Source organism: Globicephala melas, chromosome 15 (assembly GCF_963455315.2).
Source record: "Globicephala melas chromosome 15, mGloMel1.2, whole genome shotgun sequence".
Classification (NCBI taxonomy): domain Eukaryota; kingdom Metazoa; phylum Chordata; class Mammalia; order Artiodactyla; family Delphinidae; genus Globicephala; species Globicephala melas.
This window is the reverse complement of record NC_083328.1, coordinates 65,021,942-65,040,605: the sequence shown is the minus strand read 5'-3', so window position 1 is coordinate 65,040,605 and position 18,664 is coordinate 65,021,942. Positions and strand designations below refer to the sequence as shown.

General features: G+C 43.2%; 1 protein-coding gene across 9 annotated transcripts in view; it reads right to left on the bottom strand.

Annotated features, from left to right (window-relative positions):
• Positions 1-18,664, bottom strand: part of CTNNBL1 (catenin beta like 1) — a 192,051-nt gene that overhangs the window by 51,036 nt on the left and 122,351 nt on the right. For all 9 annotated transcript variants that reach the window (XR_009558906.2, XM_060284238.2, XM_060284240.1 and 6 more), the window contains exons 12-13: positions 5,964-6,061; positions 4,464-4,544 (exon numbers count right to left, since the gene is read on the bottom strand). Coding sequence is in view for 8 of the 9 variants with exons in the window: in XM_060284238.2 (XP_060140221.1) it covers positions 4,464-4,544; positions 5,964-6,061 (179 nt within the window). In the remaining variant the exon portion in view is untranslated. The remainder of the gene's footprint in view (positions 1-4,463; positions 4,545-5,963; positions 6,062-18,664) is intronic.

The following is an 18,664-nucleotide window of genomic DNA, read 5'->3' as shown; positions in this document are numbered from 1 at the left end:
TCACAGAGAAAAGAAAACTAAAGTTTCTCTGGCCACCTCTACAGGCCAGGACCTGTGGAAGCAGCTTTCACGTGTGTTATAGCTATGTCACCAAATTCCTAAATATGTAATTCCTCACAGACCCACAGGTTGGGACGTATACCTCAAAAACAAAACACCAGAAAGGAAGAAAATAAAGCTGGGGAAGTTAGGCTATTTGTCCGCAGTTGGAGAACCAGAAGAAGCCTGGCTCTAAAGCCCATGCTCCCCCCCACACCTTCTGCCCTGGAGTATAACTTATCACTCGCCCCAAAACTTAACTTGGCTTCCCACTGCCCCTCCTTTGCTCCTGTTCGTCTCTAGTCTGGAAATGGCTTATATGTCTCCTCCTTTTAAGGTTCAGCTTGAATTCTGCCTCATCCACAAAACTGTCAGGGGTGACTCGAGGTGCAGATGGCTTCCCCCCTGCTCCTTGGATTCTTCCAGCCCTCAGCAGCAGCAGCAGTACTCCTGGGGCCCATTCTTCTTTTGACACTTCCACCTGTGTTCACCCCAGCCAGTGCCTAGCTTACTGCCTTGCACAGAGCAGGTGCCTGTCATCTGCCAAATGACTGGATTCTTTTCAGTGAATTTTGGTCAGCTGCAAACCATGGACACTTGCACCGCGCCCGTGGGAATCTGAAGTTTGCAGGGAAGATGGTGGCTCCGAGACACTAAAAATGTCAATACTTGATCCCCCTTCTCTTGGTCAATACCTGACCCTGTTATTTAAGGTGTTTTTTGTTGCAGACTTGGCAGAGTATATGAGATATTTATTCATTATGGATATGACAGTCAACGTTATCAAATGCCTGAGAAAAAACTATTCAATTCAGGTCAACAAATATTTGCTGAATTCCCAGTAGGTGTAGGACATCCAAGTTTAACGGGGGTGGGGTGGGGTGAGGCAACAAATCGTTTAAGAGAGACTTAAGAGAGTAGGCTGCATGAAGGAGAGATGAAATGAGGCGGTTTGTTCCAGGTCACTTCATACCTGTGAGGCGGCTTCATCTGGCAGGATGAGCCTGAGTGCTGGCAGAGAGCGCTGCTCACAAACACGTCCCTCCCCCCCGCACCCCGCCACGACTCTCCCAGCAACACTGAGGCTGCTGAGCACTAATAGCGTTGGAACGTTTGCCAGTGCCCAGCAAAACAGCCTTGGCATCAAGGAGACAGGTGTTTGTCAGGGAATGGCGGGGCCCTGCGCCTGTGCACACGGAAGCACCGTGAATGCTGGCGAGAGTGGCTGCAGCCATTACTCTCCGTCAGTGCTAATCAATTTCACACCCTCTTCAATGCTGGTAATAGATAATCTTGTAGGAAGCAGCCCAAGTTTCTTTTTTTTCTTTTTTTTTAACATCTTTATTGAAGTATAATTGCTTTACAATGGTGTGTTAGTTTCTGCTTTATAACAAAGTGAATCAGTTATACATATACATATGTTCCCATATCTCTTCCCTCTTGTGTCTCCCTCCCTCCCACCCTCCCTATCCCACCCCTCTAGGTGGTCACAAAGCACCGAGCTGATCTCCCTGTGCTATGCGGCTGCTTCCCACTAGCTATCTATTTTACGTTTGGTAGTGTATATATGTCCATGCCACTCTCTCACTTTGTCCCAGCTTACCCCTCCCCCTCCCCGTATCCTCAAGTCCATTCTGTAGTAGGTCTGTGTCTTTATTCCTGTCTTACCCCTAGGTTCTTCCTGACCTTTTTTTTTTTTTCCCTTAGATTCCTGCTCCCTGATGCCCAACAGCTTCCTCTGGTCTCTCTCAAAAAACAAAACAAAAGAAAACAACATCCTCCCCCCCCCAAAAAAAACAAACAAAACCCAAAGTCTATTCCAGGTTCACCTCAGATGAAGCATCTGATGGTGCCAATGCTCTGGTCTGCTAGGACAACTCCTTCTGGGTTATCTGGTAAGGAGGATGCTCTTAGGAAAAGGACTGCCTGCCATACTTAAAAGTTACATGGGAATTCCAAAAGAAGCTAGGAAAATCTAACAACAGCAGTAGCTTTTACTTATTGAGCAAAGTAAATACATAGTTTATGCTTAGTCTTCATGATAGCACTGAAAGGGAGGTGTTATGGCCATTTTACAGATGAGAAAATCACAGCTTGGAGAGGTCAACTCATTTGCCCAAGGTCTCAGAGCTAGAAAGCAGCAGAGCTCAAATTCAAATCCAGGCTTATCTGACCCCCTACCTCATGCGCACCTTTCTACTAGGCTGCTGCTGGCACTCCATGAAGACAGTCGCTGATCAACCACTCATTGTGCTTTTAACCCATTTCATTTTCAAAAAATGGCAGTTACCAAAGTATGCTCACCTGAATCTGAGGGAAAACGTTAAGTTGGAGGGGATTTGAGAGACCGCCTTTGCTGATGCCACATTATGGCTAAGAATCTGGGGCTACACAAGGCGCAGTGACAAGGTGTGGCGAGGCAGTGATTGTGAGGTGCATGCCCGCACTAAAATCCTAGCCCTCGGACTCCCAGGTGCGCCTTCAACCAGCCCTAAAAATCTCCTTCAGCAGATAACTTGGGGAATTCCGTCAGCAGGAGTTCTAATTGTCCCATGGCTGTTTCCCTACAAAAGTCTAGGGAAAGTTCAATTTGTTTCTGATTATCATTCAGTCAAAGATGAAGATATATACTTTGGCACTTTAACAATCACTAAGTGTCGACCATGTACAAGTTACTGTGAATGGAGGAAAAAAGGGAAGAGGAAAGTTTAATCAAAGAATAAAATAAAGGGGGTGAGGTGTGTGGAATGAAGGGACTGTGTGTGGAACATGCTGGTATCTGAAGTCCAGCCGCAGAATTCAGAGTCTCTGCCATTTACCCTGTAATAGTATCACCACATTAAAGAAGAAAGTCCCAATCAATTCAATCAATCGACAAACATCTGAGGACTTACTAGGTTTAGAGAGCACAGGGAAATCACAAGAATGATACATACGGTTACCTATCTACTGGTATTCATAAATGAAGGTATCGTTTGTGAAAGGGAATGGGTGGCTTAGAAGGGCACAGACAACAAGGTCACTGTTTTCCCCAAGCTCTAGTCTCTCACCCTGGCCTGAGGCACAACTTGAGGGAAGATGCTAGTGTAATTCCCAATGTACACAGCTCTGCCTCATGGCTGGCCTGCCCCAACACAGACGGGAGGGGTGCTGAAGCAGGCTCTACCACCAGTGAGGCTCAAAAGCCTCCAGTGTGTCTTTAAGGCAAGAAGAGTGAAAAGAAAATAGAGTGATATAGCAAATCCAGATCACGAAGAAAATGGGCTCTACTACAGACTTTGAAAAAAGCAAAAAAAGGATCATTGTGCAACATGACCATGGACTGAGGGTACTTCCCTGGTGGTGCAGTGGTTAAGAATCTGCCTGCCAATGCAGGGGACATGGGTTTGATCCCCGGTCCGGGAAGATCCCACATGCCATAGAGCAACTAAGCCCGTGCACCACAGCTACTGAGCCTGTGCTCTAGAGCCCACGAGCCACAACTACTGAGCCTGTGTGCCACAACTACTGAGCCCGAGCGCCCTAGAGCCCACGTGCTGCAACTACTGAGCCCACGTGCTGCAACTACTGAAGCCCGTGCTCCTCCACAAGAGAAGCCACCGCAATGAGAAGCCCGCGCACCACAACGAAGAGTAGCCCCTGCTCGCCGCTACTAGAGAAAGCCCACACGCAGCAACAAAGACCCAACGCAGCCAAAAACAAAAAGAGAGAATACAAATCAGACATTAACCAATATGAAAACCTGCCCCGATTAAAGGGACAGATGAGAAATCAACTGAGGACAGAGATAGCAGAGAACAAAATAGAAGCAGATGAAAAATACAGGAGGTAGGGTAACACCCTAGGTAAGTATGGCTTGTCAAGAAAAAACATCTAGCAGGTTTCATCTCCCTCAGCAACCACCTCATCAGACAATGCGGCTCAGTCACTCTGACCTGGTTTGCAGGCCGTGCTGCAGAGCTTTGAGCTCCCTTCTCTAGGTCTCCAGGTTTCATCCGCAAATGCGGGAACTGTATTCAATGACCTCACGGTTTCCTTCCAGTGCCTCCCTATGACTACAGAAGCCAGCAAGTGTGTGTGCCAAGACACCCTCTGCCACTGTGGTACCACGTCACAGCACTGTGCTTTGGTCAGATTTTCGAAGAGAAGCTCTTATCAAGGGTACTTGTGCTACCACCCAGACTCCCAGGTCAGACCGGGATCAATTGTACACATCCATCCTCTTCAGGGACTTGACTCCTGTTAAAAGGGCAGTTATAACCACTGGCGGACTGTCATCTGCTCAGCTCTTACGACATGTTAGGTGGCACAGAAAGGTAGATGGCACCTTTGCCCTTGCCTGTCCTGTGGGGAGATACGAGGTGCACAAGGGACCCAATGGAGTGCAAGTCAATAGCTGGCAAAAGACAGGCAGGGATACGTACGTGTTTTTCCCCTTCAATCTTCTTGTCGGCCACCTGCATTGCATCCAGATATTTAAAATGCAATTCCATCAGCCTGTCAACCTGAAAGAGAGATACTTCACAGGCATGAGTGAGAAAGAAAGAGTATACCAAGGCAAGAGAACACGGGAGCTCCTATTCGTCTTACTGTCACTCCCCACAAAGGGAGAGCCACTCTACCACTTCGCACTCTGGATATGAGCTTTGCTGTGGAACACATCAGGAAGGGATCAAACGGCTCGGGCAGAACAAAGCAAACACTTAGCATGGATGCAGTTTGAACACAGGCCATTCCCGAAGGACACTATGCATTCCCAGCCCTTCTAGGTCTCCCCTGAATTCACGTTGTTAAAAACAAACAAACAAATAAAAATTCAAGTCCCATCTTGCACAGAGAAGAAGCATGAAGTTACATACTTGATATTCACTTAGAACTATACAGAAATTTCTTTTTTCAAACTGAAACCTTTCATGTTCAGATTCTGCCCCAGAGCTGATCTTTTTTTAAAAACGGTCTAAGTAAAATCTCTTTAGTTGCTTTTCAGTCAGAAGAGAGTGCAAGAAAAACTCCTTCACAACTTAAAAAAAGCCCCTGACTTTTGCTTAGCAATAACCTAAAAATCAGTTTCAAACTTAGCAAAAGTCATGCTTCAAACATGGCCTGAGGAATACTGAGTGGGCTTGAAAGTTTCATTTTTTTCCCTAAGACTTCCAAAAGATTGAAGGAACACTGTGAAGCCAGCCTAAACTTCTAACCTCTCTTTTTACTGGGTTGGCACCACTATGGTTCTTGGCAACCCTGGTATTTACCAAGGAGCTTGTATTGATTAATAGTAGATGTTGCTTCAACACAGCATCAGACAGTCAGGAAGACTGTGCCCAAACCTTCCCTGGTTAACAATGATGACCCTAAGATCTTATATATTTCAGTTTACAAAGTATTCTCATATCCACTATTTCCTTAAACATTAGGAAAAACTGATAAGGCAGGCAGGGAAGATAGAGAGCAGCCCTAATTTTAAAGATGAGGAAGCTGATGCACAGACATTAGATAATGTCACCAGGGTGACATGATTGCTAAGATGTTCTGTGTCCTAACCCAATGGCCTCTTCTTCCTTTTTTTTCTTTTTTTGCAAACAACAATTGCACTTATTTGTATTACTTACATGGTAACAAATGGTTTCATTGCATATTAAGAATTTTTAAAGCACTGACCTAATCTTTTCCTCCTCATCTTAATGATCCATAATGGTACACTGTTGCGTACAGAAATGGTTTCAAAATACTTGGGGTCAAGGGTGATGCATTAGGAGATGAGAGGCAGAAAAACCTTTGAGATCCAAACCAATGGAGCCCAGATGCTGGAGAAGATATTTTAGGGCAGGAACACTTAACCCAGCACTCCTCAGATCGCATCAGGGAGATAGTGATTCTATTCCCGCTGGTCCCAGTCCCATCTTTACAGTCCAACAAGCACCCACCTTCTCACTGTCATTTTCAGTGAATTTATTCAGAAGCCGGGTCCGCTGCTGCCCTCTCAGGTTCCGCAGGAGGGAAGCCAGGATCGAACAGACATGCTCTGTGTTGGGAAGGAGAAAAGAGAACATGCTGTGATCAGAGCAGTAATTATTACCTCTCTTCAAGCCTGGTCTGGTTCTATTGAAGGAGGAATAAGTAGGTCTTCCCTGACTGCTGCTATTGCTTAATAAGACAAGAACCTAAATTGTGTCAATGGAAAACTGAACTGATTTTCACATACGGTGCAAGAAACATATTCAAAAGGGATTATATCCCCAAAGACAACTTGAGCAAGTGAATCAAAACTAAGTTAGAATTTCTGTTCTGCCTATAATTAATTGAGTTTTATTGTCTGCAACAGAACCTCACACTAATCCCCCCATTTACAGAAATAACCGGTAAATAGAGTATGAATACTAACCATGAGGTGAGCACATAACGAACAAATAAGACATGTTCTACCATATTCTCAAATTACCTTATAACTTCCCCAGGTAAATATCTGAGAATTAAATAAGAAATACGAAAGGGTCCCAGTGCTATCACTTACATTCTGGTGCACCTAAAATCCCTACCTCAAGTTTAAAGACAGCAGGACAGTAAGGACTTCAAAAGGATAACAATGTTTTTTCAGTCCACATAACCTATAGGCTTCTATTATGAGATACTATTCTTCTAGCCAGGGAAGAAAAGGGTAATTGAAGGGTATATCATAGGCTTCAGCTGTAAAGAGGTTCTTTTCTTTAAAAAGGATTTTTAAAAACCAAGGATAATGACGTTGAAAAGGAGATGGCAGAGTAAAGTTTGTTTTGAAATAAAATGCTCACAGTGTGGGCAACAAATATTCTGTTTGAAAACTGACTGAACATCTTCATATGCCAAAGTTTGAGTTCTCAAAAAGTCATTTTCCTCACTTATATCAGAGAAGCATTCCTCACTACTTCATTTCCCCAATCTCTTAATGCTAGAGTTATTCAGTCTTTAGACTTCTATTTCTACCTCCTACTCCTTCTTCTATCTACTTTCACCTCCCTGGGGATCTCATCTAGTCCCACAGCTTTAAAGACCATTTACGTGCTGACAACTCCCAAACTTGTGTCTATAGGCCAGTCCTGTTTTCTGAACACAGGCTCATGAATTCACCTGTCTACCTGCTCTCTCCACTTGGTTGTCTAGCAGGACTGAACATGGTTTTGGAACCAAGCTCCTGACCTCCCTCCTCAGGCCTGTCCCCAGTTTGTTCCACTGAGTTAATGGCAACAAGGTCCTCCAGTTTCTCAAGCCAAAAACAGTGGCGATATCCTTGATTCTCTTCTTTCTCACATGTCCCACAGAAACCTTATCAGCTGTAGTTTCAAATTACACCCAGGACTCCATGTCTTCTTACTGCTACCCCCACTGCCATTACACTGGTCCACAGCACCATCACCTCTTGCTTGGAATACTCAGCAGCCTGCTTGTGGGGCTCTCTGCTTCTACCCTTGCTGGCTTTGGCCTGATCTCCATAGAGCAGTCAGAATGATCCTTTAGGTTAAAACCTAAGTCAGACCCTATCACTCTTCTGTGTAAAACCCTCTAATGGCTCCCCACTCACTCAGACTAAATGCTGTTTCTAACGTCAGACAGGCTTCTGCCCTGGGGGCTCTGTACTTACTGTTTTCCTTGCCTGAGATGCTCCTCACCAGACTATCTGCATGGCTCAATCCTCAAATCCAGCTTTACTCAACTGTCATCTTCTCAATGAGGCTTTTTCTTGACCACACTATTTAAAAATGCAGTGCTCCAACACCACCGATTTCCAAGTCTTAACTGCTTTATTTTTCTCTTCAGCATGCATTATCTTCTAAAATACTGTATAATTAATTATTTGTTTTGTTCACTGCCACCCTTCAATTAGAATATAAGCTCCTTGAAGGAAGGGATTTTAGTCTGCTTTGTTCATTGGTATATCCCTGGTCCCACAACAATGTCTAGCACATAGTAGGTGCTTTAGAAATACCTGCTGAACAAATGGGAAGAAAGCAGGCTCTCAATACAAGTTTTTGGTGGTGGTGGTGGTGGTGGTGGGACCAGACAAACAAATCACTCTTGAACTCTGGGTATTTTTCAAATGCCTTTGAATAGCTTTCACCTTTTGTATATAGTGCCTATCCCAAGTTCAGAGTAATAGCACCCTTGCATTGGTAATATGCTCTCAAACCATCAGTTACAAAACGGTCCTTAAAGATATTTTGCATTTGGGAGTAAGTGGATGACTTTTTCTTAGGGAGCCATCAGTTTGAATAAAATATCTCTAGTCAGTAGATTCACTTTTTCAAGTATAAATTTTTTCTTAAAATATGCTGTGGAGAGAGGTATTATACCTTCTCAAGACCCCAAGTTCTCCCCAATATCTTTCTTCTAACTTCCGATGTAAAGCTGGGATTGAGCTGGTATAAGCTCCACCTTGATAAAAAGGAAGGGGCACGGAACAGGAGTAGGGTGAGATGAGGGCAGAAAGTGGCGAGTGGACAGCATAGGACCTGTCTTCACAGGAAGGCAAAAACCATCATGAACCTAGGGTAAGGAACCAAGACAGCTCAGCTCAGGGTGACAAAGTATAATAAGAAGGGACGTCTTTGGAGGCTCACATCAGGCAAAAACAACAAAAAAAACAAACTTCTGTGTATGTCAAGGAGAGAAGATTAGAGGAAGGAAGAGTGGGGGACATAATCACTTCTGCAATCTTGGGCCAAGCAACTGGATGTGGCTCTGATCTCTTCAAGCTGGTGAACAGGCCATAAAAAATGCAGTGAATTTTAACAAGCTTAGTTTTGAAACTTTGAAATTACTCAGCATGACAACTGCTAACAACTTCCATGTATATATATGACAATCTGACAACCATAGAGGAAGAAAAAAAAATCAGCCAGAGAGTTCTCATAGATTATCTAGGCCAAATCTCTTATTGTACCTATAGAAAAATCAAGGCCCGGAGAGAAGTGACTTGTCCACACAGCTAATTGGTGCAAGAGGTAGAACCCAAATTTCAGATTACTCACTCAATCATTCACTGACCGCTTACCTCTGTGCCTGGCAAGCACTTGGTTATCAGGGCCTCCAAACAACATAGTATCCCTAACCTTAAGGAGCTCTGTGTTTAGTGGGGAAAACAAAACAATAATTACAGTGCAGTGTGACAAGTTCCATCACTGAGGTAGGCAGAGGGGATCTGGGGAGCACAGACAAGGTATAGCTGACCTAGAGGAATTCCCACTGGAGCTAACAAACAACTGAAAATCTTAAAACAAAACAAAACTAAAAAGCCATGGCTGACAACTAGATAGAGAAGATAGAGCACTCCAGGCAGAAGGAACAATATATGCAAAGGCCGGTTTGGATGGCATATCACACACACATGCAGGAGGAGAGGCCAGTCAGGTGGGGAAAGGCTGGAGAAAAAAGCGACAAGTTTCCACCAATGAATTTTAAGCTGTAGACAGATAAGACTAGATATGAGTTTAGACCAATCCTTGGCTGCTAGATTCCTTTTAGAGATCAAGATAATGTTTCTCTTTCCTGATAAATTTTTTGTGCTTTTTACCTGAGTTACCTCTTTGCCTTGGCTGTTAAGAAGCTCAAAGGTGAGTCCATGCTCAAGCACAGGAGTCAATTTCTTTTACTACTTTATTATTGACTCTCTCCATCCTTCACCAATGGATTTTAAAATAAAAGGAATGGATGCATATGGTAAAAACCAAACTATACAAAAAGATATGAATGTCCTCAACAAATATTCATTGAGCACGTACTAATATTTTTCTTTTCCCATACTCCTCTCACTACCCTGTTCATCTCTCCCAAAGGACAAAAAACTACTAGTATCTTGTGTACACCTACAGGAGGGGAAAAATATATATATACATACATACACACATGTATGTATATATACATACATGTGTGTAAATATACACACACATATATTCTCTACTATATTTTTCCATATCAGCACATACTTTTTTTTTTAATGGCTGTCAGGAATTCCACTGAACTTATTTATCATAATTTAACTAATGCCCCAGTCATGGATATTAGGTGGGTTCCAGTTTTGGGTTGTTTGTTGTTTTTGCTATTGGAAACAATGCTGCAATGAACGTCCATATACACGTATTCTGGCACGTATACCTTTATTTCTGGCATGGATACACTTTTGCACATATATTCTTATGGCAAATTCCTAGAAGTGGAAGTGGTGAGTCAAAAGCTATTGACATATAAAATGTTGAAAGACAATGACAAATTGTCTTCCAAGAAGGTTGTACCAATTAACTTCCACTCTCAGTATGTGTATGTGTGTGTGTCTATGTGTTTTGTACATACAAAAAGCTTTGATGATTACCTTTTACATGTGGGAAGCATGTAACTTAGTAGGAAAAGCTTACATTTTGGAGTCAGACAACATAGGTTCAAATCTAAGCTCCTACCACTTGCTTAAGGGCATGTCCTTAAGTAAATCAACCAGAATGTGCTGGGAAATACCTACATGCACATACACGTATATCATACATACACACTGAGAGTGGAAGTATAATTTTACATACATAGTGTAAAAGAATATCTGTTTTCCCATATCCTCACTCAGATTGGATATTATCCAACTTAGAAATTATGACAACCTTGTAGGTGAAAAATGGGATCTTCTTTCGATTAGCATGTTTTTATTTTTATTATGAATAAGGTCAAACACCTTTTCTGATGTTTACTGACCATTTGTATTGCTCTCTGTGTGAACTGCCGGGCCTTATCCTTTGCCCATTTTGATTTCTATGAGCTCTTTGTAAATTAAGAATATTACCCTTTTGTCTTCTACACTGCAAATATTTCCCCCAGTTTGACATCTGTCTTTTGATAAATTCTTACTCAAAGCTAAGATTTAGTATCACCATATTGTTTTGCTGTAAGTTGCTTCAAATTCCGGTATGAAAGTAAGCAGGGTACAATAATAACTGTCACCAATTTACTGTGTATCAATAACAGTAGGCTTGAGTCTGTACACAATTTTCTCATTGAATCTTCACTACTAAGCTATGCAAAAGGTACTATTCTCATTTCTGATTTATTATGCAGAATCCAAGTGTCACAGAGGTTAATCAATTTACTTAGTAGGTCATGTCCTTGAGAGAGTGGTGGGAACTTAGGTTTGAACCCATGTTGTCCGGCTCCAAAATGGAAGCTTTTCCTGCTAGGTTACAGGCTCCCACATATAAAAGGTAACCATCAAAGCTTTTAAAGAAGAAACTTTTATGATAAAAGAGATCAGAAACTAAACCATGTAAAACCTGAAAATGTGCTTCATGGGGGGGCTCACTGTGTCCAAAAGACAGGCACTATGTAAATGTGGATTAACAAAAAAGTCAATAGTTTTAACGAGAGGAAAGTGAAGCGAAAGGCCATATGGAGGTAAGACATGAATAACACCCTTCTTTTCTCTCTTACTGAATTACCCTTTCCAGAAGCAATTTCTAGCAGAGTCCAAATAAAGAAGTGACTTTGAGTTCTGGGCAGTTCCACAAATACTAAACCAAAACTTCTCAATAATTCTCCCACTTAATCTTCCTGATTAAAATGGATGAGGAGTTGCAAGAGAATGTTCTTTTATTTTTGGGGGGTGGGGGGGGGGCCACGCTGCGCGGCTTGCGCAATCTTAGTTCCCCGACCAAGGATTGAACCCAGGCCCTGGCAGTGAGAGCGCAGAGTCCTAACCACTGGACCGTCAGGGAATTCCCAAGAGAACGTTCTTTATATACCTCAACAAGATGGGATGTGGGGTGCTGGTGGCACAGAGAGAGTGTCAGGAGCTGTAATTTTCAAAGAGGAAAATATAATATAGAGGAAAATCATTTTTTCTGGAACTAGATCATATTAGCATGTATTTCCACAGCTCATCCCAGCCTGGAACAGGAGATACCTTGATCAATTGCAGTGGTATACTAAGAACAAATGACATATACCTATTAGTTTGGGATTTTAAGTAAAGGACAGGTTGTCATAGGCAGACCTGAATCTGCCTATATTCTTTGCATCTCTCTCTCTGGGTGCTGTGGCTGGTCGTAGGTCACTGGTGCCTGCCAGATAGGAAAACACTTCATTCACCCTAAGTTTTGCGCATACACATGAGTGCAAACACACACACACACACACACACACACACACGCTTTCATTAGCCACTAATAAATGTAGCTTCCCTAGGAACAGATTTCAGCCCAAGGTGGTGTCAATTTCTCACGCACCAAGGAGATGGGGAGAGCTACTGGCACAGAGAGCAGGGGAGATAACAGGTTTATCTGCTGGCCAACACCGCTCAGCTGCTCTGTCATTTCGACAGGATAAAATGGAGGTGAAGGATGGCTATGGAGCTGTCAATATAGACAGGGTGGATGTGGTGGCCCCACTGCAGAGAACAACCTCTAAGGCAGGACCCAGGAAGAGCAGAACATACGCACGCACACGCACACACATTAAAGGAATCCACAAGGCGCAGGGAGGGGAAGGTCACGCAAATCTACACTTTGAAGTCACTAGGTAAGGAGGCAGGGGTCTTGGTGGAGAATTAGAGAGCCAGTATTGAAACTGTGTGCCAGTGTGAGTCCTTTCCTGCTGGGTGCCTTGCTCAACAGTCAGACAACTGACTGCCTCAGACACTAATTAGTGAAACTGCCTAGAGGAGTGGTTCTGGCCCATTCTTCCCCCAGCTCAAATCCCTTCAGGGCCTCTCCAGAGTGATTAGCAATGGGTTAGACCCCCCTGGATATATGCAATGGGGGCTAAAAGTTTGAATCTCTAGGGTCAATCAGAATTCTGTAATTTTCAGAGCTGAAAGGAGAATTAGAAATCTTTGTTTCAACTCCTCTGAGATTTCGAGTATAGAAACAAAAGCCCTGATAAAGGATGTGATTTGCTGCTTCCAGTCAAAAGTACCTTTCTAGGCCACTGAAATCTAGATCTGCAATTTGTCCCCCCACTCCTTATTTTTTCCTTCTTAAAATCATGACAAACACTTTTGAGAATCTGATGAACCCTATGCATGACATTCCCTCCCGTATATATAGATACAAATGCCACATTTCCATGAAGTTTCAGAGCGTTCCCATCTCTTAGGGATGGCCAAGATCTAGTAAACCCAGATCAGAGGTCTTTCCAGAATGGCACAACCAGACTGTGGCAATCACTCTAACCAGCCTCCTGCAGTATGTGCCACTTTTGTAAAGAATGAGATGCAAGTGCATTTCCCATCCTCATCCTTAAAAAAGTATGGTCCAAATCCCAATAGGCTGACGTCACCTCTCTCTGTGAGGAGAGTTATTCATCCAGACGGGCCTATAAACAACTAGGCCTATCAGTGTCCTACTGCTGAGAGGTACACTGAGAGGACTAACTCCAGGGACCTCCTCCAGAAGCGCTAAGTGAATTAATTAATTATGTGGGGCTTCAGGATCAGACAGACTTGGATTCAAATCTTGCCTCTGACACTCACTAGCTGGTTAAACTAAACCACTGGCATACTGTTTAATCTCTGAGCCTCAGTTCTCTTATTTGTAAAATGCGGCTGTCCCTTCTATCAAATCCATTGTATCAAATGAGATATGTACACAGTAGGCACTCAACAGACATTAGTTTGAGATCTGCTGCATTGAAAAAGAGCATCACAAGAGATTCTCTCACTGAGGCACCTGCCAGAGATCACCACCTCACTCCTTCCGTACTGCATCCTGATCACATGTTGGCAACTGAACATGTTTCAGTCGGCCTGGGCTATTCTAACTAGCCCCTGCTGAGATAAATAGGAACTTAGATGGCTTGACTTTCTCAGCTGGTAGGGCTATTTTCTACAACTCGAGATTTGTTCTAACTCTAAAATGGAACAAGGCCAACTTCACTCAGAATCTTTAATCCCACAATAAATTAAAATAAAGACCTTATGTGTGGTTGCCTATAAAGCCAAATAATAGAAGATTCTGGGAGACCTGCAAACAGCCCTGAGGTGGGCAGTGGCTATTTATCAGTAAGCTGAAGGACACAGCACATCTAAGCAGAGATGGTCCTTGCCTTTTGATCTTGCTGCAAGAACTGAAAACACAACACATGATCTGCAGAGGAAATGAAAAAGACACTCTCCTTTATGAGTTTTATAACCACAGGACAAATAATTACAGGGCACCAAGTGGTACATACACCAGCCATTCCTTTATTCAAACTTCTGAGTACCTACGGTGTGCCAGGCAATGTACTAAGTACTGGGACCGTAGAGATGAAAGACGATGGCCCACTCTAGAGAAGCTCATCCTCATCATCTTATGGGCAAGGCTGGAGGTGTTACACTGGCAAGTAAATGTCTGTGAGCTCACAACCCCAAGTTTTCTATGGCAAAGCTGGTAGACAGAAGCTAGAATTTTGGGTTCTAGGAGCACATTTAATTCTTGAAGCACATATTTGGACCACATTCTCGAATCCTGGGACAAATGGACTACTATTTATATTAGCAAGTCTCCCAAGGTGACGACTGGGGTGGAGGTAGGGAACAGAGGGAAGAAGGTGACAAGGTGCACAGTAATAATTCCCAAATGTGACTTCCTCATCCTTCTGTGCCTCTGGATTTCAGAGGTGTCCCACTTGCATCTCTGTTGGAGTTTTGGTCCCATGAGGCAGGGGAAGATTATATTTACCAGAAAGGAAAAGGAGGCATTAACCAGCTGAGCTGGGCCACAGGACTATCTTTGGGACAGGAACTGATACTGATTTATTCATTTATTCATAAGATAGAATCCTACAACATATAAGATACAGTGTTTGGGGACTGAGACAATCAGACAATCCTGCCCGCTAGGTGACTGAGGTATACTATGTCTAAAATTACTTGACAGCAAGTGATAGTGAATGGGGAAGGGGCAGAAACTACTAATGAGGCAAATACTCTTCCAGTGAGGATATCTGGGAAGGCTGGTAGGCAAGATGGCCCTTGAGCGGAGCCTTGAAGAACAGAAGCAGGTAAGAGAAGAGCCTCGGCAGGAGAAGGGGCAATGGGAACAACATTATTCCAAACAGATGGACAAGCGTGAAGCAAAGGCATTAAGTTGAAACGTACAGGGTACAGGCAATGAACTGGGAGGAGACCAGTGTGGTGGGAGGGAAGGGGGACAAAAGGTGATTAGGTTGGAAAGGTGGGGAAGGGGTACAGATAATGGATAAATATACATGCTGGACTATGGAAAGTGGACCCTAACCAACACCCCAATGGCCTGGCATTTAAATACTGGCCCAGCATGGCTCATTGGGGAATGAATTCAGGGCTGATCTGCCCACCCAGCTTCAGAGCCTGCACCTCCTTCCAGCAGCCCAAATGGTTAAGAAAGATATGGGTCAGCCAGAGCTCTATTCTTAGGATGGAAATGGTCCCTGTACTTCAACCAGCAGGCCCATGTCATGGCAAGATCTTGCAGGGCCACTTTAAAATTCAAGGCCATGCTGAAGAGCTGCCTTTGTTTAAGGCCATTAGCTCTTTTGTTTTAATGAAATCACACAGAAGTGATCTTCCCTCATTTCTAAAATGAAAGCCATCTCTGTTTTATTGCTGAACCTTGCTGCCCACCTCCCCCTGAGCTCCCCCAGATGGAGAGACATCCTGCTTTCTGGTAAGACTCTAGATGCAAACAGGATGTTTAAAATACCCTAATTAGATCGATCTTGACTTCAGCACTGGTGTGTTGGAATACAGATTAATCTGTTCCATGCCTGGCACTGGCAGCTGAAGCAGCAGGAGGCCCTGTCAAATAAAGCCATAACATCACACTGCTCTGCCTTTATTATTATTTTTTCCCTTTTTACATTTCATTATAATGGACATCTGCCTAGCAGGGGATGTGGTAACCCAAGAAGAGTCATGCATGTGCACTCAGCCACTCCAGGTGAATATTGATGCAAGTCAAACACTCTTTTCAAGACAGATGGATCTGTGTTAAGCATCTATATATAGTCCCTTTTAACACATACACAAAATACATATATTCCTATTCTTCACAAACATTTACTGAACCCTGGCAGGCACTGGGCTAGAGACTGGAGACATAAAGAGGCAAAATTTATTGTAAACCTATTATGTGCCTATGTGTGCTCTGCATGTATTACTTTATTTAATTCTCACAACAATCCTCTGAACCATGTTTATTATCCTCCCCATTTTACAGATAAGAGACTAGAGACTCAGCTAGGAAAAGAACTTTGCCTCCCAGGGTTTCACAGCTAATTAGAAAGTAACCTCATTAGTTCCACTATAATAAAACTTGATTATTTTCCTCAAGAGTTAAAAAATACCCAATAAGCATATTAAAAAAGCATTCAGCCTCAGTAGTAATACAAATAAAATCATGAGATAGTTTCATTTGATAAAAGTTTTCAAAATACCTGACGCCTGGAAGGCTGTGGGGAGCTCCCGTAAACTCTCCTACACTGCTGGCCCTGTGAGTACTGATGACGCAGTACTGAAACCGCTTTTGCTATGTGAACCTCCCCAACAGATGGTAAGCTCCTCCAAGGCATGGTCCATCTTATTCACTGACACACCTCAGTGTCTAGCCTTGTGCCAGAGATTCAACTAATACTGAATTTGACATCCTAACTAAACAGCGTGGTAAGCGAGATGTGAACTTGGAATACAAATGATGAGACTCCTGAAGGCCATTTTTCCAAAAAGTAGTTTTTAGTATGTTTGTTGTTTGCAATTTTGAATGCATTTTCCATTGAAACAGGCCCACTGAAACCCATTTAACCTGAAATACAGCCAAAATTAATTCAGTATTCTCATTTTTCAGTTGCAGTGAGATTCTACAAAGTGTCTAAGCATCTACTGGGTACAAAGCAATATGACAGGTGTTGCTTTTTAAAAATTTAGTTCCACTTCCCCATGGAATTTCTTTCCTTCCTTTCAGAGTTCCAGTAGCACTATGGATTTAAGAAAATGTTTAAGTGCTAGCTTAACTAATTTACGGATTTGAATCTGTGGGAAAATGGGCCTTACAGCAAGAAAGGGCTATGTATGCCCAAGAAATGCTTCTTTCTGCTACACAATTATTCTCCAAGAACTCAGAGTGAAACAAAAACAAAAACAGAGGGATGTGGCATCTAATTCTCCCAACTCAGGGCTTGAGCTGAAAGCATGAAGTTCCCTAGAAGTCTAATGTTCATATATCAGGGAAGGCCCATATCTTAGATGGGCTGAAGGAGAGGTCCATGGAACTCTAAGTGTCTGCCACGTGCGTACGCAACTGTCTCCTTGGAAAATGATTCCAATCTGTAGTTTTCTATGGCTCCTACAAGGTGCTTTGTCAGTGAAACCAACCCTATCACTCCAGCAGAGGCAGTGTGGATTGGGGAATGATACTGGTTCTGGGGAGTACCACTCTGAGATGGCCTAGACAAGCGCTGCCCAAGAAAGGTGTTCTATACCAAGTGGCAGCATCCTGACTGGTAGAGACTGCCAGCTACCTACCCAATTTCTCTTCTTATTTCTTACTAATAGAACCTATATTTACTTGGTAATATGCCCAGCTTAAAAAAACAAACAATAACAAACAAACCACCACTTCCCTTATAGCTAGGTATGACTGTGTGACTAACTTTGGGTCAAGACTTAAGATGAACTGGTATTTGGGACTTCCAGGAACGGCCACGACCCCTTCTGCCCTGCTCCCTTCCCCTTTTGCTCTTCTGTGGATTCGAATGTAGACATAGTAACTAAAACTCTAGGAACCATCTAAGACCATGAGGCAATCCTGAAAACGGAAGCCAGGCATTTTATAGGTGCCTGGGGCGCATTAACAAGCAAGCAAACATCCCTGGCCCTGTGATAAGGAAGAGAATGACAGAAGGAAGCTGGGCTCGGGCTGACACTGTGAAAGTGCCAGTCCAGTCCTGCTGACCTCTGGGCTGACTTTACATGAGACAGAAATAAACCTCAATGTGTTCTATTTTGTTTAAACCACTGTGATTTCGAGTCTCTGTTACTAGCAACCAACTGCAATTCCTAACTGATATACTAATTCAGTAAGTTCTTTTCCAGGAAGTCCAAAGACAGACCGCATCCTGAGGGTCAGGTATTTACCCCAAGAAAGCTGAGTGTGCAGTCTCACTCATTTTTGGAACCAGCCACACATCCCAGTGGGGAAAATCCTAGAACCAGGAGTAACTGCTGGTGAAAGGTACATTCCCCTCTTTTCATCTGTCTTGAAGGATCTCCTCAGGACACTTTTCCATTATATTCTGGAGAACCTGGCTGGAAGGACTGATACAACTTTTTTTTTTTTTTTAATTAAAAAAGTTAACCCTCATCCTTGTAATGGCAGAAACGCATGCCTGGAGTTTCAGCACCTTTGTTTCCTCTCTGCATTCCCAGCAATACTCACATAAGCAGCACTCACACCCAGCAGTATTTTGAAGAACTGGTATGACACGGCTCAGATGCGTGGTTTCTGACTCACCAGCCTGAATCCTTTAGTGTCCCCCTGATGAAGCCACCTGAATGTCAGGTGTGGCTGGTTAGAGTTTACTTTCCTTTAGCACATCACTTAGGAGTATTTCATCTAAATTAAACTGACTCTGTGGCCTAAAGCTCTTTCAGGTTTAAAAAGGTAAA